General features: G+C 55.5%; 8 protein-coding genes across 8 annotated transcripts; 5 read left to right on the plus strand and 3 right to left on the minus strand.

Moving 5' to 3' along the window:
- Positions 1–1,243: 1,243 nt before the first annotated feature.
- MYCTH_2299780 (glycoside hydrolase family 55 protein) lies at positions 1,244–4,609 on the plus strand. The gene has a single exon (XM_003660890.1). The coding sequence runs from the start codon at positions 1,564–1,566 to the stop codon at positions 4,288–4,290; it is 2,727 nt and encodes a 908-aa protein (XP_003660938.1). The 5' UTR covers positions 1,244–1,563; the 3' UTR covers positions 4,291–4,609.
- A 59-nt stretch (positions 4,610–4,668) lies between these two features.
- Positions 4,669–6,352, minus strand: MYCTH_89319 (uncharacterized protein; the record flags this gene model as incomplete). The annotated part of the gene is made up of 3 exons (XM_003660891.1): positions 4,669–5,466; positions 5,602–6,003; positions 6,278–6,352. The coding sequence occupies 3 exons, from the start codon at positions 6,350–6,352 to the stop codon at positions 4,669–4,671; spliced, it is 1,275 nt and encodes a 424-aa protein (XP_003660939.1).
- A 3,062-nt stretch (positions 6,353–9,414) lies between these two features.
- Positions 9,415–10,359, plus strand: MYCTH_2124653 (uncharacterized protein; the record flags this gene model as incomplete). The annotated part of the gene is made up of 1 exon (XM_003660892.1): positions 9,415–10,359. One exon carries the CDS (start codon positions 9,415–9,417, stop codon positions 10,357–10,359), a length of 945 nt encoding a protein of 314 aa, XP_003660940.1.
- Positions 10,360–11,047: 688 nt separating this feature from the next.
- On the plus strand, positions 11,048–12,454 carry MYCTH_2299783 (uncharacterized protein). Its single transcript, XM_003660893.1, has 2 exons — positions 11,048–11,439; positions 11,632–12,454. Exons 1-2 carry the CDS (start codon positions 11,099–11,101, stop codon positions 12,242–12,244), a joined length of 954 nt encoding a protein of 317 aa, XP_003660941.1. The 5' UTR covers positions 11,048–11,098; the 3' UTR covers positions 12,245–12,454.
- Positions 12,455–14,794: 2,340 nt separating this feature from the next.
- MYCTH_2051955 (uncharacterized protein) lies at positions 14,795–15,237 on the plus strand (the record flags this gene model as incomplete). The annotated part of the gene is made up of 2 exons (XM_003660894.1): positions 14,795–14,999; positions 15,080–15,237. The coding sequence occupies 2 exons, from the start codon at positions 14,795–14,797 to the stop codon at positions 15,235–15,237; spliced, it is 363 nt and encodes a 120-aa protein (XP_003660942.1).
- Positions 15,238–15,699: 462 nt separating this feature from the next.
- MYCTH_2052727 (uncharacterized protein) lies at positions 15,700–17,170 on the minus strand (the record flags this gene model as incomplete). The annotated part of the gene is made up of 5 exons (XM_003660895.1): positions 15,700–15,752; positions 15,833–16,005; positions 16,103–16,176; positions 16,351–16,715; positions 16,858–17,170. The coding sequence occupies 5 exons, from the start codon at positions 17,168–17,170 to the stop codon at positions 15,700–15,702; spliced, it is 978 nt and encodes a 325-aa protein (XP_003660943.1).
- Positions 17,171–17,937: 767 nt separating this feature from the next.
- Positions 17,938–19,633, plus strand: MYCTH_2116408 (uncharacterized protein; the record flags this gene model as incomplete). Its single annotated transcript, XM_003660896.1, has 5 exons — positions 17,938–17,963; positions 18,027–18,341; positions 18,485–18,979; positions 19,118–19,218; positions 19,617–19,633. The coding sequence occupies 5 exons, from the start codon at positions 17,938–17,940 to the stop codon at positions 19,631–19,633; spliced, it is 954 nt and encodes a 317-aa protein (XP_003660944.1).
- A 398-nt stretch (positions 19,634–20,031) lies between these two features.
- Positions 20,032–21,326, minus strand: MYCTH_40734 (uncharacterized protein; the record flags this gene model as incomplete). Its single annotated transcript, XM_003660897.1, has 2 exons — positions 20,032–21,066; positions 21,273–21,326. 2 exons carry the CDS (start codon positions 21,324–21,326, stop codon positions 20,032–20,034), a joined length of 1,089 nt encoding a protein of 362 aa, XP_003660945.1.
- Positions 21,327–21,968: the final 642 nt, after the last annotated feature.

Genomic DNA, 21,968 nt, shown 5'->3' on the forward strand with positions numbered 1-21,968 from the left:
GGATATCCTAGCTCTTGGTTTGTGTTGTCATCTTGCCCCGTCAGCCACTTCACCTATCTCATGTTCCGCCATAATCGAGATTGTTATCTGACTTGAAGCGCGTGTAATGAAAGTAAGCCTATGACGAAAGTGGTAAGATGTGATTTTTGTTATGAATGCATCTTTGTTGACCAGCTGTTGGGGCGAAACGACATTGATAGAGGTACCTAGGTACTTTCATGCGAACATCTCTCACAACACTCAACCATATATTAAATCACCAAGATAGTACATCTATAGGAGGACTACATACCCAAAAAGATGAACCCAATCATAATTAATAGTTTGTAACATTGACCAGGCCTCGCTTAGGTCCGACCCATGGTGTATGTGGCGACGGGAGCTGCCGTTGCCCGATGTAGCTTGCTCTTGTCATGTGTCAGTTTTCGGGATTCTTGTGCCGGTGCGAATTGATAGAGCTTCTTCCCTCAACCGTGCAAAACTCTCTTTTTGATCGCCAAGCTGCAGTGGAAGCCCTATCTTCAATATGGTGTAGTCAGAACAGAGATTCATGTATTATGTATGTATGTACATACCTACATAGTTACAGTACACAGTAGTGTACTCACAAGCTTCCTGGTTGGGTTGCCGTCAAGCATTTGGGCGCCTCTGGCGCGCGCGCGGGCCGCTGCGGACACTAAGTTTAGTTATGTATGTAAGTCCTGCGCTCGGACTGAGGCTAGGGTGCCTCAACAACTCGCTTGGTATCACAGAGGGCGCAAGTAACATTCGCGCAAGTTTGGCGGGGGATGGTTTCTTGGCGGGCAATTCAAAATCAGGAGCATTCACTATGAAATGTTATCCCGTGTGCCTATTGTGGAAAAGACAAAGCAACATGTTGTTCGTTGCTTTTCTGTTGCCGGAACTTTGCGAGCAATCCGGCAGTGAGCAGACTATGTTATGTACGAGTACATACAGTACGGACTACATACTCCGTACATAGCTAGCCGTTGCTTGAGTATTTAAATGCCTTGGCAGAGCGGCGAGCGCATCCGTGCTGCCGTGGTGGAGTCTTCTTCCCAAGCCGGCCATTCTCGTGTCGTTGCTTATTCAGGGGGAGGGAGGCTCGGCCAACACAAATTTCGAATTTCCGTTTCTACCCCAGTAGGAATAATTGCGGCTAACCGACGGAGAAGCTCCTGCAGCTCTGGCAAACTGCCACCCTCCCTTGTCCCTGGTCGGCCAATTAACCTCTGTCCGGTGCCTGGGGAACAGCCGGATCTCAGAGCCGAGACCAACACCGCGGGTCGTTGCCCTGCAGGGGCCGTGTGATTGCTGCACTGGAAATGGCAAGGTCGTATCCAGGCATTGTTTGTGGAGGAACCGGGCAAGGAAGACAGCGATTGTGACTCGGAAGGAATGGAGTTGGACGTTTCTTTTTATACCAGCTGATGGCGCCGATCCCTCTGGGGGCCCTCGTCCAGCCTCGACTGCCTCGACTGCCTCGACCGGTCCACGATGCGACCGTAATTCGCCGCATCGCAGTCACTCTCTTGCAAAAACACCCGCAGCATCAGCGTCACGATGCGTCGTCTCTCGCTCCGGTCGCTCCTTGCCGTCTCGACGCTGGTCTCGGGCATCGCGGCCAGTGTGGACCTGGATCACCAAGGATCCGATGCCTCGACGTTGACCGGGAGCCCCAAAGTTGTCACCACCGTGGTCATCACCAAGACGCTCACTACCTGTCCGTCTTCCTCGGCTGTCTGCTCCGACTCGACCGGGTCCGCATCACTGCCTCCGAGCTCGACAGCCGGCTCGCGCACCGAATCGTCAGCGTCGTCCATCAGCTCTCCATCCTCCAGCTCCACCAGCAGCGCCCCGTCCAGCGCGTCGTCCGGCTCGTCGTCCGGCTCGTCGTCCAGCACAAGCAGCAGCAGCGCTGGCGTCCCCGCCTGCACCGACTTCTGGCTCGAAAATATCAAGCACCAGGGCGTGGCGCCCTTCGCCGGCTCGGGCTACGAGGTCTTCCGCAACGTCAAGGACTACGGGGCCAAGGGAGACGGCGTCTCGGACGACACCGAGGCCATCAACCGGGCCATCAGCGATGGCAAGCGGTGCGGTCCCGGCTGCACCGGCAGCACCAAGACGCCCGGCCTCGTCTACTTCCCACCCGGCACGTACATGGTGTCGGGCCCCATCATCGACTTCTACTACACCCAGCTGATCGGCAACCCGGGGTGCATGCCCGTGCTCAAGGCGACATCCGACTTTGAGGGACGCTTCCTCCTCGACACCAACCCGTACGGGGACTCGGGTAGCCTGGCCTGGGGCGCCACCAACGTTTTCTGGCGCCAGGTCGCCAACCTGATCATCGACACGACCGACGTGCCCGCCGAGACGCTCATCGCGGGCATTCACTGGCCCAGCTCGCAGGCCACGTCGCTGTCCAACATCGTCTTCAGGTCGTCCGCCGCCGAGGGGACGCAGCACCAGGGCCTGTTCGTCGAGGAGGGCTCGGGCGGCTTCATGGGCGACCTCGTCTTCTTCGGCGGCGCCCAGGCCATGTCCATCGGCAACCAGCAGTTCACCATGCGCAACATCACCGTCCGCGGGGCCAAGACGGCCGTCCAGCAGCTGTGGTCGTGGGGGTGGACGTACCAGGGCGTGAGCATCCGCGACTGCGAGGTCGGCTTCGACTTCACCGCCGTCGACCAGGGCGACCTCAAAGTCGGGTCCGTCACCATCCTCGACAGCGAGATCAGCAACACGCCGATCGGCATCAAGTACGGCGCCGCCGACACCATCACCACCACCAGCCCCGACGTGCCCAACAACTTCGTCTTTGAGAACCTGCGACTCGACGATGTGCCGACGGCGATCCGCGGGCCCTCGGGCACCGTCCTGGCCGGCTCGTCCGGCCAGACCGTCATCGAGGCCTGGGGCCGCGGCCACGCGTACACGCCCTCGTCGTCGGGCCCGACCTCCTTCGAGGGCCCCGTCGCGCCCAACGCGCGCCCGGCCTCGCTCGTGGCGGCCGCGGAACCGGGCGGGGATGCTGCTGCCTCCTTCTCCTCCTCCTCCTCCTCCTCCTCCCCCTCCTCCTCCTCCTCCTCCTTCTACCAGCGGTCCAAGCCGCAGTACGAGGACGTGCCAGCGTCCGAGTTCGTCAGCGCCCGGGCCGCCGGCGCGCGGGGCGACGGCGCCACCGACGACACGGACGCGCTCAACGACCTGTTCGCCTCGGCCGCGGCGGCCGGCAAGATCGTCTTCCTCGACGCCGGCATGTACGTGGTCACCCGGACGGTGCGGATCCCGCCCGGCTCCCGCATCGTCGGCGAGGCCTTCCCCGTCATCCTCTCGTCCGGCGACTTCTTCGCCTCCGCCTCGGCCCCCAAGCCGGTCGTGCAGGTGGGCGCCCCCGGCGGCGAGGCCGGCCGTGTCGAGTGGTCCAACACGATCGTGTCGACGCGCGGCTCGCAGCCGGGCGCCATCCTGATCGAATACAACCTCGACTCCTCATCCTCCTCCTCCTCTTCCTCCTCCTCCGAGCCCTCGGGGCTCTGGGACGTGCACGCGCGCGTGGGCGGGTTCGCCGGGTCGGAGCTGCAGCTGGCGCAGTGCGCCAAGACGCCCGAGACGGCCATCACGGCCGACAACCTGCCGAGCGGGTGCGTGGCGGCGTTCCTGACGATGCACGTCACGCGGTCGGCGGCGGGCCTGTACATGGAGAACTGCTGGCTGTGGGTGGCGGACCACGACCTCGAGGAGGGCGCCGACAACCGGCAGATCTCGGTGTACGCCGGGCGCGGCCTGCTCGTCGAGGGCACCCGCGGCCCGCTGTGGCTGGTCGGCACCAGCGTCGAGCACCACCAGCTGTACGAGTACCAGCTCGTCGAGGCCGCCGACGTCTACATGGGCCAGATCCAGACCGAGACGGCCTACTACCAGCCCAACCCGGACGGCCGCCTGCCCTTCCCGGCGCTCGAGGCCTACCACGACCCGGTCCTGGCCGAGGGCGAGTCCGGCTGGGGCCTGCGCGTCGTCGACAGCGAAGGGGTGCTGGTGTACGGCGCCGGCCTGTACAGCTTCTTCGACAACTACGACGTCAACTGCATCCAGATCGGCCAGGGCGCCCGCTGTCAGAGGCGCATCTTCAGCCTCGAGGGCGCCAACCGGAACGTGCGCGTGTACAACCTCAACACGGTCGGCACCAACAAGATGATCACTGTGGACGGGGTGGACGTGGCCAACTATGAGGACAACATCGACGGCTTCGTCCACTCGATCGCGCTGTTCGGCCTGGACGCTTGAAGGAAAGGGGGGGAAAGTCGTGACTATTATGTTACAGAGAAGAGAAATATATATCAATCAAGGATGGGGAAGGGAAGTAGAAGGGAGGTGGATGGTTGGAAACAGACATGTCGGGTCTGTCTGGGGATGACTGACGAGCCGGCGCATCGGGGCTGGATGATGAGAGATGACCCAATGTTTTGGGATGGTACCTCGGGGTTGTGTGATGTGACAAATATGGGGTAGGGTAGGTCACCAGTTCTTATGTTCCTTTCTCTCCACACGAACGTTGTCCCGTTAGTACGAGTTGTAGTAAACGTGATCTGGCGGCCCCCCCCCCCCCCCCCCCCCCGCCGGCCCTTTTGTGTGTGTTCTCTCGGGCGGGTGAATAATCTTTCATCAGCTCCGCTGCCAGCCTCGACTGGAGCCTTCGCGCTCCATCAGTCTCTGCAACATGACCCGGTTCATGGCGATCAGCCTGGTTGTCAGGTCTTCCTTCCACCGGACCAAGTCTTCATGAGCCCGCAGTAGGTTCTCGGTTGACATGCTGCTATACCGCTCGTCCCAGACGCGTACCTCCTCGCCGGGCGAGAAGGGATCGTGGGGCGGGCCCGGGGATGGGTTTGGCGCAACGGTTGGCGTCGGGGCGGCAGACGTTGTCCCGGCAGCGAGCGCCGCGACGTAGCTCGGGTGGAGCGGTGCCGAGGCCGTCGGTCCTGGCGCTGCTGCCATTAACGGCTCGAGCTGGTTCTCCAGGGGCAGGGCCGGGGCCGGTCTTTGGGGGGCGGCACCCGGGAGGGCTGCAAGGGGGGCCTCCCCCGTGGGCGTGTCTTGCCGAAAGGTGCACAACGAGCCCTGGCGCCCGTACCAGCAGCCGGCGCACGCTCCCCCCGTCACTTCGGCAACTTCTGGGCTCCGTATCACTACGCAGGCGTTCTTGAAGACGCCGCTTTGCCTGTAGCACTTCCCGCAAGACTCGGAAATAGGCACCACGTCTCCCGCGGCCTGCATCAAGTAGGCGACCACGTTCTGCGGTTTTGAATCGTTAAAGATTTGCGTGACGACGGGGATTCGCCTGACTGGCAGCTTGGCAAGGTACTTGAAGAGCTTGCCGGGCCTTTTGACGAGCTGTCTCGTGAGGTGTGGATACGTTTCTTTGAAGAGCGCAAGGGCAGCTGGGAGAGAGATGGTCAGCAGCTAGAGAAAGGTAGTGGTAGTGGTACATGACAATCAATAATGATAAAGAATACGTGAAGTCTCACTCTTGGGATATGAAGGGTGCAATGAAAGGGGAGCAGGGTCGGCTCTTCCAGAGACTGGGTCATCACCGACCGAAAAAGACTGCTCGACGTAACCTCCAGGAACGGGGGAGTCGATGCCATCTTCGGATTCGGTCGACTCGCCATCGGTCGGCTCTCTCCGGCGAAACTTTACGGCATAGCCATCGTTGGCGCTGGCAAAGTCGGCCTTCCGTTTTGCCCTCGGCTCGGGAGCGGGTAGCGCGACGTCGGTGAACCTTCCTCCCGGTGGTTTTGCAGCAGCGGCCCCTCCCGCATCGGAATCGGCTTCGCTTGATGAAGAGTCGGTCGGTTCTTGGGCTTCTTGCCTGGCCGTAGATGGGTGCCCGGCGGTTTCATTGTCAATTGTGTGAACCGACTCGACGTCAGTGTCAGTCGAATCGTAGTACAACTCGGACTCCGATTCCGACGGTATTGGAGGCGGCATCAGCTCAGACTTTTAGGAGTCTCACTCGTAGTGTTAGGGTACCGAGGTATTCACTTTCACAGACGAAAATGTTTTTTTTCCCTTGCGCAAATGGCGTCTCCGCGCTTTGAGTCAGATTTAATCGAGTTCTTGCTATTGATGTCGAGAAATAAATAAATGAACACAGCCGAATGTCGTTCGTGTCCAGGCGCGTGTGCGAACTCAATTGTCAGATACGGTCGCGATCGCGTAATTAGGTCGACAGGGTCAGTCGATGGATCGTTGTTTGATTCGATGCACTGACCTTCATGAGAGTTGGGTCATAGAAACTAGGGTTAGGGTAAGATGAGCTCTTGCTGTATATCCATGCCCACAACATAATTACAATGGAAGAAAATGAGGCAAGAAAGGTAAAGAAATACAAGACCCAGAAAAGTAACAGAGATATTAAACAAAATTGGGTGCATCGAAGCCGTATCAAACAGCAAGTCACTGGCTTAGCCCGAGAGAGTGCTCTGGTAGGAACCTAAGTCGGACCCCCCATATACCGACCACCCCCATTTTCCGACCGCTTGGCAAACCTTGGCACCCATAACTACCTATCTTCTTCAACCATATATATTACAGACCTGTTCAACCAACTATAATACAGGAAGCCGTTAATTCTACACTTTCTAAGCCACTCTCTTCGGTAGTAGGGTCCTCTATACGGCTGGCTTCTATCTAGGCCTGGTAATTCTATTTAATCATCGTAAACTGCTCGTTTGGATCTACTATTACCCTCTTCCTCTTCGACGGCTAGGCTACTTCTAACTATACCTTTAGAGCTTTGTTTTCCTATTATAACTAAGCTAACTTAAAGTCCTTCTAGTCGAAAGCTTTCTTAACCTTCTTAAATAGGAGCCTATATATAGAGGGGTGTTAAGTCTTAGTAGATAGGTTAGTTAGCTAACTATATAAGTCTAACTTCCTTTATAATATACTAAAAATTAGGTTAACGGCTCCTTTTAAAGGCTAAAAGTATTAAATAGATTCCAGAGTCTATATAGAAGCTAGTTATTTATTAGGATTAGTTAGATTATTCGAATTTTCTAATAGGAATCTATTTATTAAGGGTTTTATTATATTAACTAGCTATAACCTAGATACCTTCTATCTTATCTTAATATTTTAGGTTATAATAGCCTCTTTTTAAGCCTTAATAATATACTTAATTATTATCTATTTATCTAAGATAGATAATTCTACCTAGGATATTATATTATTAAAGAGCTTCTAGTAAGTATACTTTAAGAGGGAAAAGACTAATAGATCTAATAGCTAAAGAATATAAAAGATATATAGAGGTAAAAAGAGTAATTGGATATTATTCTTATGATATAGCTATATAAAGTTATTAGTTATATAGCTATTATAGCTATCTAATATTAGAAGTTATTATTAGAAACTATCCTCTAGCTAGCTAAAAGGAATAAAGACTTTTTAGAGCTATTTAACTATAATGGTTTGATTAGTCTAGCCTATTTTTATTATTATAAACCTCCAGTCCTTTAGTTCTATCTTATTAATAGGAAACTATTATTATTAAAGACTCTTACCCTTAAAGATAATAACTAAGGGGAGGGATATCCCTATTATAGAGATATACTTAAGGAATAAAGTCTAGGTATACAAACTAGGAGCTTTATACTAAATTATATACGTTTAGGCACTTCTAATTACTAGACCGTTAGTTCCCTACCCTTCTATAATGCTATATTCATCTATATTCTAATGGTTAGCTAATAAGATACCCTTAATAGCTAGGATACTTAGCTATAGCTACTAACTATATATAACTAACTTAGTAACACTATTAATATAGACTAAATCTATCTTATAGACTTATTAGATTCTAATAATAGAGTTCTTATAAAGAAACCAAGCTAACTAGCCTTTTCTAACTATTATATAGCTTGCTCCTTATACCTAGAAGATATAGCTAACGAACTCCCTAATTTATATATATGTTAGTAGGACACCTAGGGTAGCCTAGATCAAAACCTACTTGGTAAGTTATTCTTCTTATACCTAGCTAAGAGATTACTATAGTTCGGAAGCAATTAAATATAGTTAAGAGCTATAGAGGCGGTTATAGAAAGTTGTCCTTAGAATACCGAATTCCTTGTAGATACTTTATTATAACCGAATACCCTATTGGTATTATATAATCGCATCATGTAAATCCTGCTTAGTATAAGCCATTGTAAGCTAACGAATATATATTCAAAAGATGAGCTTGTTTGGTATGGAATTAGTAGAGTTGTGGTAAGTTAAAGTGGTTGGGTTGAGGAAGCGGTGTAGGTTTGCCAAGCGGTCGGAAAATGGGGGTGGTCGGTATATAGGGGGTCCGACTTAATTCACCTTAACAAAAATTGTCGGTCGAGAGCAGCCCCCGTACCACTCCCGTGGAGAGAAGCCTCTGAGAATTGCTTCCTTATCATCTCTCATAAGAAAGGCCTTTATTTAATCATGTCGTCCTTCAACTCTCTCAATAACGCCTCTCCGTTTCTACATCGATCAAGTGAACGGATAGCGGCTCTCAACCAGCAGCGCATCAGATATCTTGGGGGAGAAATTCGAAATTTCTTCATCGGATAATTCTAACGATGCACAGCGCTCCGGCCATGCCCGGCAACGTGATCGTTAGGAAAAATGCGGCTTTGCACTATTACCTCACGGGTGCGGCGATCAGCTTTTGTGATAATTGAAAAGCAAGCATACGACCTGTTTGTCACCCCGTTCGTGTTGCGCCACGGTGGCTCCCATGACACACCCTTCGCCCATCAGAAAGATGGTCAACATTAGAGGGCACTTACAGGCAACCGCCGAGAAGCGAGACAAAACAAAAAAGACGTTAATAAAGGCCTAAATAGGAAAGCAGGCTTTGTGCTGCGTTGCCCCGGTGGAGGCTTTATTAGGGCCAGATGCTGTTGTCGGCCATATTGCTTCGCCGAGGAACATATTAATTATCGGGGACACTCTGTCGTCCGTGGCCGTGATGTGTCCGTCAAAGCGGCCGGAATGAAAAGGAGGATACACACCTCGGCAACACCCGGGGATACGTCCTGCCGAAGCGAACCACGAGGACGACCACGACACCATCGGCGGTTTTATCAAGTTCTCCGTATGTCTCGTTCTTTTGGCCAGGTAGCGATTGGACGGGTCGCACCAAGAGACCTGCAGTACCGGTGGTGCCGCGGCTTTGTTCCTGATCCGGCGGAATGATTCAAGTCGACCGTCTCCGGCCCCACAACCGCCCTTAATAAGTCTGGACCTTGTCATTTTATTGTTTTCGGTTCTTGGTCCCTTTTCCTGCACGAGCCTATTTTCATCGTTAGGGAGAAAGAATCAATAGGATCATAATATCGTGTGTGAGGCTTCCCCCCCCTTTTTGCACCCATGGCGTCGTCTCCCGAGCGCGCCGGGACGGAAGGCGACGGCGATCAGAAACAGGGATCCGGGGCCATCACGGTGACCTTCTTCACGACGGGCACCGTTCAGATCCGGCCGCAGATGAGAAGCCAGCCGATATCGAACCAGTGGGTCCTCGGCCGACGGCTGCGGTCCTTTTTCGATCGCGGGTGGACTGACCCCTTGCCCATCGGGGTCTTCCTCGTCTCCCACCCGGACGGCCCGATCCTCTTCGACACGGGCGAGTCGCCCCGCCGCAACGAGCCGGGGTTCGTTCCCGGGTGGCTGCCCATCAACCTGCTCGCGCGCACCACCATCTCGCGCGAAGACGGCGTCGTCGCCCAGCTGCGGTCGCGCGGCATCGAGCCGTCGGCGCTCCAGGCCGTTGTCATCAGCCACCTCCACGGCGACCACGCGGGCGGGCTCCAGGAGCTGGTCGCCGCCGCGCCGGACGTGCCCGTCTACGTGAGCCGGGAGCACTGGGACTTTGTGACGGGCACCAACTCCCTCCATGCCAAGACCCAGGGGTTCGACCGGAGCCACTGGCCCGCCAACTTCAAGCCCCGGTTCCTCGAGCCCCTGGGGGGGCCGGTCGGGCCGTGGAAGCAGTCGGCCAAGATCACGGCGGACGGGAGGGTGCTGGCCGTGGACACGCCGGGCCACGTGCCCGGACACATCTCGGTCATCGTTCAGGGCGACGGCGACGGCGGGCGTGGCACGACCTATCTTCTGGCGGGTGACGCCACGTACGGGACCGATTTTCTGGACCGGGAAGAACCCGACGGCATCAACGACGACCCCAAGACGGCGCTCAAGAGCTTGATGCTCATCAAGGAGTTCGCGCGCGAGACCGAGCTGGTGGTGCTGCCCAGCCACGATGCCGCCGTGGAGCGGCTGCTAAAGGATCGGGTCGTCTATAAGCCCAAGCCATAATTAGCGGCCGACGCCGAAGCGATTCGTGGTTTGTAAGGTTGTGCGAAAGTTTTGCGAAGGTTATGATGGAGCCAAGGTTATGGGGCCATGGGCGTGTCGCCTATCTTATTATCTGCCTGTACCCGCATTGGAGAAGTGTTGCGTCTCGGTCTTGTTTTGCAGCTCGGTAGGCTCGGTTGTGATACCCTGATGTGATGCTAGTACTGTGTTGTAGTTAGAATCGAGCTATTCTGCGCCTGCAATAGAATAATAGACTTTTTGTTTTAAGCCCGGAGTTCTGATTGTTGGATGAGTGGCGATATAAGCCGACTTATGAGAAGAGTAGCAGTTGAGTTTTAGAGAAGGGTATTGTATTGCATTGTATGGCACAAGCCCAACTTACAACGCTGCGGCGAGATGCACTGGAGAAGTTAAGGTTCAGATGCTGTACAGTACATACATACCTAAATAGTCGTATTCCTTGGGTAAACAACCTCGGAGTTGCCAAGAGTCCGTGGCGTGCGGGGAGGTCCCTTACACAGCGATTAGTGTCCAATTTCTACAAGTTCGGACGAGGTATGTACATACATACGTACATACATACCAAGGTAAAACTGGAAGGCACGCCATGACAAACCACACTGATTCAGGGGATTGGTGGGGTATCTCACTCGGTGATCCCTCTCCTCCGACTAGCGGCGGGTGCTTAGAAGTTTCAACCCCTCCCCTCCATTTTTTTTTGAAACCACACCAAAAAACCATGCACACCTACAGCGACGAACAGCTCCGGCGGTACCTCGACCACATCGGCTACCGCGGGGATGCCCGGCAACAAGCCTCAGCAGAACCCCTGGGATGCCTCACCCGCTTGCAACATCGCCACATGGCCCGCGTCCCCTTCGAGAGCCTATCGCTGCACTATTCGAGGCACCGGCTGCTCTCCCTCGACCCGGAGGACCTCTTCTGCAAGATCGTGGACAAGGGCAGGGGCGGGTACTGCATGGAGGTTAACACCTTCTTCGCTGCCATTTTGCGCACCCTCGGCTTCACGCTCTACAGCGCCGGCGGGAGAGTCAGAGGCCCCAACGGATACAAGGGATGGTATGTCCACTCAAGCCTTATCTCGCATGCTTTATTTATCTTCATTTTTGTTTGCCTTTTCGTTGCTCTTCTCGCTCGAACCTATTGATCAATAAGCAGAACCTGTTCAATCCCCCCACCTTCACCTGGGTATTACCTTGAAGGTACACATTTCACCACCGCAGAGTTGACAAGGAACTTAATATCGCACAGGGACCACATGGTCAACATTGTCACTATCGACGGGCAGCGCTACCTCGTCGACGTCGGGTACGGCTCCAACGGGCCCCCGCACCCGATCCCGCTGCGGCACGACCACGAGTTTATCGGCGTGGCCCCGACCCAGGGGCGGCTGCAGTACCGCCGCCTCGAGGAGCACACTGACCCGAGCCAGCGGGTATGGGTGTTCTCGACGCGCGAGGACGAGAACGCGGCATGGAAGGATCAGTACAACTTCGTCGAGATCGAGTTCCTGCCGTGTGACTTCGAGGTGATGAACCTGCGGACCATGACCACGCCGCGGAGCTTCTTTGTGCAAAACGTGATGTGCGTGTGGACGCTGCTTGGGCCCGCCGGGCCGGAAGGTGGGAAACTGGAAGACGGCGGGGATCCGGAGACGGCGGGCCCTGTCGGGCTGCTCATCCTGCACCGTGATTACGTCAAGCAGCGGGTCGGCGCCGAGTCACGCATCATCGAGCAGCTCGAAAGCGAAGAGCAGCGGATCGCGGCGCTCGAGAAGTACTTTGGCATCGTCTTGAGCCCCGAGGAGCAACGGGCCATCCGCGGACTGGCGAGCGAGCTGAGGCCCAAGGCCGGCCATGCGTAAGGGAGGTCATCGAGGTGTTGGCGGGTAGGGAATGGACTTGGGGTATAAAAAGGTGTGCTATCCAGGTTAGCTGGCCGACACTGCGTGTATGTACATACACATCAACGGAAATCCCTGTTTAATACCGGACGGGATCAAAACCCCCCATAGGAGCCCTTATCGGGTGGGAAACTAAGTAGTCTTTGAGTGCTGACCGTATTTGCTGCTCCGTCATGGAAGTCAGCAGCCGCTTTACTTTTGCTTTTCGAGTTATCTTGATGGATTACTCGCTGCTGAGACTCCTGTGGGTACCTGGTCGGCACCTGATTGCCCCATCAAGCCTAATATTCAGTGTTCTTCGTTCCTGAAAATCCTGCACCGGCGCCCGAATAAGAGGGAGAGAACACATCCGGGTATTAGCTCTTATCTCGCTCCATGGTATGGTGCTCACGACACAACGGGAAAACATAATTACGCCTTTCGGTTTACATGGTGCAACGGCCAGGCGGAGTTACCTTGCTCGATTCGCATGGAAGATGATCTCGGAAATATCCTCTGGCAATGCCCAGGCCACAGTCGACTTCTAGAACGCACCAACGTGCTGGGCTTCATTATCGGCAGCAGGGGTGTCTCCGACCACGGTTAAGCTGGGGGTCCTTTGCCGAAAGCTGCAGTCGGAGGGGGTTTGCTAACATGGTGGATGAACTCCGAGGGGGAAATACTGGGGTTAATATAACCGACAGCACACTACATTTTGGCCGTCGACGAAAACCAGCTCGCCTCTTTCGAGTTCTTGGAAAGTGGGGATCCAGGGAAAAATGGAGAGTGAAGAAAGCGCGGGCGCCTACGTGCACGAAATTGGGCAGCGTGTGATATCTCAATGCCTGATTAGTAACGCGCGGGAGTACAGACTACATTGGGGTTTATTGAGCCACATAATCGCGTTAACCATGTTGTCCAAGCGCACTTCAAATCAGTAGAGACGTATCGTGTTCCTGACCATCATCCCAAGGAAGCACAAATCAGGCAAACCTCTGTTTCCTAAAACTTTAGCATGGCTAGATCGTCCAGGCGCCCACAGCTCGCTCTCTTTCTCAGAAGACCAGACGGATACTAAGTGGCGCGCACCCTTTCGCTCCCGCAGGCCCCAGTTCAAGTGAAGCCACCGATCAATCTGCCCTGCAGCCGCTGAAACGCTCAAAAGGGTAACAAGCCTCGCAACTGGCGAATCGTGTTTGGCCTGACTAAGCAGTCTTGCCTCGCCTCGAAAGGGTGCAACCCTGTCAGCTGCGATGACTGGGAACCTGGAGCGACCTATATAGAGAGTAGCTATAGCTGTCTTGCGAGGGGTTAGGTAGTCGAAGTGGCTCCTGCGGGTCAGGAGCGAATGGGTGACTAAGTACGTTGTCATCATCGCGATTGACTCTGTGTAATTAGTCAGGTTTAGGTCAAGAATCGAGTGGAAGCGCAAGTCGCAATTTTGGAGGGAGGCCTTCCTATAATTAGGGTGACTATTTTGTAGTAGTTTGACTAATTACAAATAGTTGGGTTTGAGGGTGTCGCTTCGAACTTCCCTAAAGATGAGATACGCTGAATTGGCAACTACGTTGAGTTAATTAATTCATAACCTGAGTTCAATGGCTTCAGTGAACTATTAGTGAACTGGGGGTTGCGGGACTGGAAGGGTTAATTAGGGGTATGTGGGAGCGAAGTAACATGAAACAACAGTCTGGTGCTGCCACCCCCTACCAACAATTCGAAATGCCCGCCTGTTCTAACGAAAGGCAATTATTGAGAACGCAGGGTGCTAACTCAGTACGGAGACACTTTGCAAGGTAAATAAGGAGGCACTGGACAACGGTATTCAAAGCAACCTCCGTGTTGTCTTGGGCAAAAGATCCGAAGGTCTCGTGTTTTAATTAATAGGTAAGCGAGTCTGGGAGGTTGATGAGATTTAAGGACGGAGCCACTTCGCAAGTTACCTTGTTCTTTGGGCGGAGTTTGGTGAGGCGCGAGCTGGCGGTGATGCGAAACAGGGGGGGTCGCCTTCTCTTCCCTTTTCGCCCCCTCATGCCTCCCAGCTTGAGTTTTTCAAGCAACACCTACCTCCAGGGTCTCGCTTCGGACATATTCTTCGCCCGTCTCAAAACTCGAAACTGAACTCCTGGTACTGTACCACGACGGGGATCCCTGTATTGACCGCTTGGGGCTAATTAAGCGCAGCATTGACGGGGGCCACAACAAGTCGTTTGAGAATGCTTGAACATGCTCAAACAGGCGGGTACGACTGCATTACACAGTACGAGAGAGAAGCACGAAGAGCATACTGAGCGTCTCTGCAGGTATATAACCCAGCAACAAGTCCGCCCTTGATGACTTGCGTGCTGTCGTCCCCACCTCATCAAGCCCGTCTCTCCCATCCGACCACCACATTCCGCCAACTCCTTCAATTCTTCTACTTGGGCTGGTCCCTTTCTCAAGACTGTACATAATACTTCTGTTGGTGTATATATACATAAATCACCCCACCCTTGAACATCACCCCCTCCCAAGTCAAACATCTCGGTCAAGATGAAGTTCTCTCTCGCCACCGTCTTCCTCGGCATCGCCGCCGTCGCCTCGGCCCTTCCTCAGGATAACCCGATCGCGGCTCGTCAGAACCAAGGCCGCCCCATGCCCTTCGGCACCTGCTGCATCGCCAACACGAATCTGAAGCAGGACGCTTGCGTCGCCGCCAACGGCGAGGCCGGCCGCTGCGTGCCCGGCGGCAACGACTGTGCGTTCCCTCTGCTGTCGCTGATTAATTATATTCTATCCTGATAAGTGGGCGAACTGACGGGTTCCATGTATGTACAGGCGGCGGTAGGCTCAGCTGCATTGGCCAGAGCAGTCTGACGTGCGACAACAACGTTATCGAGCGCGGAAAGAGCCTGTGCCGCGCCCAGGCCCCGGGCGGCGGCTTGTTTGACGGAGCCAGGATCATCCAGAACCTGAGCCAGGCCAAGGTCAACTGAGAGAGGCTCTCGGAATTTGTGTGTTGTGGTGAGGACGGGCCGTGGTGGTCGGTACATCCGTGGTCATATCTTAATTATAGCAGCACAATAATACTTGATCACATTAAGAGATGGTGACTAAACAGTACCTAATAATTCTTCCCTTATGCCCTTCACTTCATGACAGGTCGGTGGGCAACTTGTAGTACTTGAGTTAGGTGTACTGTGAGTAGTGCGCTATTGTCTATATGGCAGCTCTGTTTTGGGGTACTGCTGATTGTTTTCATTAATACTTCTCCTGGACGGACGGGAAGTTGGAAGAGATCGGCATGGAAGTTCGTCCTGTCACCCCACAGAAAGTCATGAAGAATTTAGCGAATGAGCCGAGCCGAGACATGTTTCATTTCATAAGGGGCGCGTTCAGCCCGGTCATTCGGTAAACGTACGGAATATTCATCTAATTATTGGCCACAGATGTCTTAACTAGTTCTTTCCACCATCCACAACGTCGCCCACGCCAGGAATGTGATCCAGCCCTATTTGTAATTAGGTGCCAACCCAGTCAGCATCTAGACCTTTTAGGAGGAGTATCTATCGAAAGAGCGGCGGGACTTACATCCGTCCACGTCCTCGGGGACGTACTGCGGCAGCGTGCAGCGCATGGCCTCCTCGGACGTCTGGGTCCGGAGCTCCTTGCAGACGGCATTCCCGCAACGAGCATCGAGAGCTCGCTGCAGGGAATCGCCCTTCCAGCCAAACATGTAGTCACCGTGTTGGGAGTAGCCGACCCTTGTGGTTTACAATAAATGATTAACCCCAATGATCACATCATAACCCCTCCCCCGAGAACATCATAAAAAGACGGGGACGGGAGGCGGATCCTTACGGGTCGTTCGTGCTCCAAACAAATGGCTGGGAACCATCCTCTGGCCAGAGGTCCTTGTCGTTGAACTCGGTGGTCTGTTGAGTCGTCGGTGGTCAGTCAGATTTTGAACTGCTCCAAGCAGACGTCACAAAGGGAAGACACAAGGGTAAGAGAGGAAGATGGGAAGAAGACGGGTAGGAAGAGAGAAGAATAGAAAGATAGAGAGAGGGGGGGGGAAGGATGAAAAAGGAGAGAGGTTTTTTACGCACATCCCACATGACCTCGTACATGAGCTGGGGCAAGCGGACGGGGTGGCTGTCCGGGCAGGGGCCGGTGGTCTCGAAGGAGCCCGTCTCGGGGTAGGCGACGTGGCTCTTGTGGTCCGGGCTGTCGATGTTCTTGCCGTCCCAGCAGGTCGGGAAGGTGACGGTGGTGCGGATGCCGCCGTCGCAGAAATGGTCGGGCAGCGTCTGGGAGTCGGAGCCCGTGCAGGGGGCGCCGCCCTGGTCGTACTCGGCCCCGAGGCACCGGTGGCACAGCTGCTTCTGCATCCCCTCGGCCTGCCGCAGCGACGCGTCCCCGACCAGCATGCGGAAGCCCGGCTTGAAGGCCGTCACCTTGGTCTTGCCATCGTCTGGGATAACGGATGTCATGTTAACAGTCTCTCTCGCCCGCGCCGCCTTTCCTTCCTCAACCCTCCTTTCCAACCTCCGTCTCTCTCTCTCTCCATCTCCTAATTACTCATACGACAACGCAAGCAGTAGTTTCCGACTCACAGGGTGGAATGTAATACACGGTCAAGCCACCGTCGGTTCTCAAACCAGCATTGGGGAACTGGCGCACGCGCTTGTAGGTTCCGTTGCGGGCGCGGAAGTAGAGGACGGCGGTCCAGTAGTTAGAGAAGTCCTCGGAGAAGGTGCAGGTAGTGCATGTCGAGTCGCGGACGAGGTCGTGGGTCTCCGGGTCCATGCTAATGTTGAACGAGTTGCCGCCGGCTACCTGGTGCACGTGGGGGGACTGTGGGAGGCCCGGGTTGACCAGGGGGTCCATGCGGGCGACGACGAGCTGCGAGCAGCCGAAGCGGATCATCTGCTGGGCCGCGGCTCCCTGGGCCAGGAGCCCGAGGGACAGAGAGGTGTACTTCATCTTCCTATCTTTAGGAACTAAAGGGAAGATCAAAAAACAGAAAGGAAGACTAGGGACTTATTAGCAGGTGGGGGGGAGGGGGTCAACCAAGGTCAAGTTGTGGTGCGGTGCGGAAAGTCCACGGCAAAAAGGCAAGAGAGGTTCAACGGTGCAGAATGGTCTAATGTGGCCCAGGAGCCAGAGTTAGCTCCCCCCTTTTCAACCCAGGAGCCAAATGCTCCCCGGAAGCTAAATACGTGGCCGACATGTCCCGGCCGTGGCAACAAGACCCAATGCCGTTCCACACCGGACGGCAGGCTTTAATCTAGGGAACGTGGAGTTATAATATCCAAGAGATACAGAGGCCGGCAGTTGTGGTCCTTCTGGAATACGGCCTTTAGGTTGCCTTCGGAGATTCTTTGTTTCCCAAGTAATAATAACCGGCCAAATAGCAATTCCGTCGGCGCCGCATACCCGGACGCAACACCACACTCAGTTCGGCACGGCTGGCAATTTGGGAGGGAGACGATTGGACAATATTAGACGTAGTTTTTCCTTTTCTTCTTCCCCGCACCTGCCTTCTCGACCTCTCAATCGTGGCCAGCGAGAAGTGTGCGAAAAACAAACAAGAAGAGAAAAAAAATCAATCGAGCCGGCCGTGTTGTGCTCTTTGTCCTCCCTCACCGTGGGCCAGCCAACACCAGGGGCTGACAACCGATTATTCGCTCACCATGCGGAGCAAACTAGGATCCTCTGCGTATACCGTGGCATTTGCGTTGTTGCCCTCGTCGGGGACTCGGGCGGCCCGACCATGTGGCAGCGGCAACTCCGGCGGGCAAGTGTATCAGTACCCGCTTGGCGACGTGCGGTATGACGGACCGGATCCGAGCAGGGAGGACGGCCGAGCCACGTTTGCGGCGAGCCTGCTTAGCAGGCAGACTCCTCTGTACGAGTGCGTTGTGCAATGGCCCGAGGCCTGGGCCGGCCGGTACTCGGGCGGGGAGGAGCTGGTATGGGGAGACTGCATCTTCACCGGCGCCGGATTCGGGCTCGACGAGACTGTGTCGGCTGCTGTAGACTGGGAGAGCAGGATTATGTATCTGGCCCATACCTTTGCCTGCTCCGACAATGAAGGGTAACGGATCCTCCCCCTTCCCCTCACCCTACCCCTTTATCGTCCCCTGCTCCTAATACTGCTTCCTACCCCCAATCACAACTAATTATACCTCGGGACTAAACTGACACGGCCGTCTAATCGTAAACACTCCGATACCACAGGCTCACGGGGCTAGCTACGGGGTCGATCGAGCTGGAGCTCAACTGCACGACCACGGACGAGGGCAGCATCAGCTACTGCGTTCCGAACACGACGCCCTCGGGCGGTCGGCCGGCCCTCAGCATCGAGACTAAATTGTTATCCCCCCCCGCGAGCGCGCCGCCGCCGGCCTGCGCGGACCTGCCGGAGCAGTACTGGGCCTGGACGGTGGAGGACTGGCTGCGGCAGTTCAAGATGGATCCCGGCGCGACGCCGACCGACCCCGACGCCATCCACGCCGACACGGGCCCGTCCTTCGCCCTGCGGAGCCGGGCGACCGGCTCCGCGTTCCGTTGCTCCCCCTCGGCGCCCCACGACGGCATCTTTGTCGGGCCCTGCTCCCCGGCCGACAACGGCACGACGACGACGACGACGACGACGATGACCACGGCCAGCTTCGTCTTTGACTCGCGGCTGAACATACTCCAGGTCTCGGAGCGATGGGCGTGCGATGGCTCGTAAGTGTGACACCCTCCCCTCTGGCGTGCGCTCTCCGGGCATGTCTCCTCATCGTTCGATGGTTTCTATTCTCTTTTTCTCTTCTTTTTTCTTTTCTTTTCTTTCTTTTACTTCAAATGATACTGATCATATTCCAGGCCCGAGGAGTCGGCCACCGGAGTGCTCTTCATGCAGGCCGCGTGCGCGCGCCAGCGGAACAGCGATGACTTTATTTGCACCTCTGGTCCTGTGTGGGTTGGTGGTTCCGAGGGGGTGTGAGCGGCGAGCTGTAATTAATCCTGTGCATGCGGTTGGCAGTGGCGTCGACAGAGCGAAGACGGTCTTTCTTGGAAAAAGAGGGAGAAATGAGAAAAAGAATCGAAGAGCAAGGAGCCGGTAAAATAAGACAAAGTTCAATAAAGAACCATAGTCTTGGTCACAACCTCAGCGCCAATATTACCTCCCTCCAAGCCGGGTTCGCATAATTAGATGAATAGGGGCAGACTGCAGCGTCCGGGCTTCAACATACGTACACCACAGATATGCGTCTTCGCTGTGTGTCATAATACACGGGAGTGAGAATGGAGGTGGTTCGGCGCAACCAGTCTGTGTCCTTCGCTGTCATGTCGTGCAGAGAATCGAAATGCCTGAGACAAGAGACAGATGTGGTATAATAATGAAGAGGTCATTACCCACCCTACGCATTGCATGTGAGATAAGCGTATGTAATATGTATAAGCATTTTGTACAGTAATCGAGGTATCCGACTAGATAAGTTCTTTATGACTTTATAACTCATCTCTAATAACCATGGCGTAACTCTCGTCTAGGTAATTAGGCCAAGATATCGTTATTCATGCTTCCCAACCCCATTCCTCCGCCCCCACCCCCACCCCCCCCAAAAAAAAACCAAAGAAACGCAGGACCATGCCTCCATGCTGCCTTAGCAACTCCGTTGTGAATATTAACTCCTGAAAGATAGCTCGATAGGTTGACGCCATAATACATATATCTAGGTTTATGTTCCTATATACTGCACCTATCAATAATTAATAACCGTGTTCGTCACCTATTAGGGTTTCTGCTCGAGCTCGCCGAGGTAGTCGAGCACGCGGCGGACGAGGAAGGCACGCGGCTCGGCCTGGTCGTCGTTGCTGAGGGCGTGGGAGGCGCCCGGGATGAGGCCGCTGCGTTGGCGGTCCCAGATCGGGGGCGGCGCACCGTCGGCGTCGGCGTCGGCGTCGGCGTCGGCGTCGGTGGCGCGGCGCCAGCGTTCCAGCAGGGCCTCCTTGTCGACCCAGTCCGGGACGGCCTGGTCGGCGCCCGACATGAGGACCATGAGGGTGTGGCGGAGCAGGCCGCGGGACCGGATCATGCCGAAGGTGCGGGCGAGGTGGCGGTCGGGCAGGTCGGAGCTGAAGGTGTCGTCCTCGGACGGGGACTCCGGGCTGTCCGGGCTGGCGAGGCTGAGGAAGCGGCGGCAGCTGACGGGGGTGTTGCGCGGGTAGCCGAACTGGGCGGTCAGGGAGATGGGCAGCATCGAGTCGCAGCCGGGGTCGCGGGCGACGGCTTCGCGGGCGGTGGCGACGAGGCGGTCGAAGGTGTCGCGCAGCTCGGCCGGGGTGCGGCCGAGGAAGCCGTCGCGCATGATGAGCTGGAGGGCCTCGCGGTCGGAGACGGGGGCCTGCATGATGGCGCCGTCGACGGCGGGGCGCACGACGTGCTCCAGGCCGCGGTCGAAGGGCGGCTCGCTGGTGTGCGGGTTGGGCCGGGACAGGTAGTGCAGGACGCACTGGCTGCCGGTCGAGTGGCCCATGAGGACCAGCTTGCCGGGGGAGCCGTACTCGGCCGTCTTGTAGTCCCGGATGTGGCGGATGCACTGGGCGATCTCGTCCGTGTCCCGGTCGAGGTGGCCGAAGCCCCAGGCCTGGTAGGACGAGGTCAGGTTGAGGGAGAAGAGGGACCACGGGGTCGGCTCCAGCCCGGCCACCACGTCCGCCACGTACGACGTCGTGGCCAGCCCGTCGCCGAGCCCCCCGAGGAAGAGGATGCTGTGTGGTTTTGGCCGGGACCCCTTGGTGAACTCGAAGGCGACCAGAGTCTCGGTCTGGGAGGCCGGTCAACCCCCCATCACATCTCGTGTTAGCCTCTTGATCTCTCTCAAGTTTACTATTTTTGTTTACAATTGCCAAGATAGGGAATTCGGGGGGGGGGGGGGGAGGGGGGAGGGGGTTACAAAACAAAAAAACACGAGAAAAACTAAAAGGGAAAAGGAGGGGGGGAGCGGGAGGAATAGGACTCCACAGAACGTACAAAATGATGCAGGATGCCCGGCGACCCCCGCTTCGGCCAGAACTTGGAGCCCATAGTAGTGGTGGTGGTGGTGATAGCAGTAGCAGCAGCAGCAGCAGCAGCAGCAGGGGAGGCAACAACGGAGGCAGCAGTGGTGTCAGACAGGCGGAGGGAGATGCTCAGGCTCGAGGTGTCGGGTATGACTGGGGCTGATGATGAAGCTTGGTCGGGTTGAGTCAGAGGGTCTTCTGCACGGCGGTTGGATGTGGCTGGTTCCGGGACGATCATGGCCTGTAAAGCGGTCGTGGTTCGTAGAATGGTAGAATTGGGAAGTCGGTTCCCGACGGAGTACGAAGTAGTTACGCAGTAATTCCTTGGTAGCCTGGAGAAAGGGCTTAAGGTAAGGAAGGGGTAAGGGTTGGGTTAAGGTGCTTGAACCACGTGTGGTTTAGTGTACAGGATGGGTACGTCACGACAACCAAAGCTTCTCCTCATTCGAACTCTTGCTGCCCCTCTTAATCGCGCCAAGTCCCGAAATCGGGCTCGGTTCAGAGCTCGCCCTTGGCACTATTGTAGTACAGTAAACATGGGCACGCGCACACACGCCTGACGCAAATAACCCTAACGGCCTGGGAGGGGAGTGGGAAAGAAAAAATCTGTTCGGGTATGCTGGCGAGCATTTGAACCGAGGATCTCCGGGCTCCGCCGGCAACTGAT

This window comes from Thermothelomyces thermophilus, chromosome 1 (genome assembly GCF_000226095.1).
Source record: "Thermothelomyces thermophilus ATCC 42464 chromosome 1, complete sequence".
NCBI lineage: Eukaryota > Fungi > Ascomycota > Sordariomycetes > Sordariales > Chaetomiaceae > Thermothelomyces > Thermothelomyces thermophilus.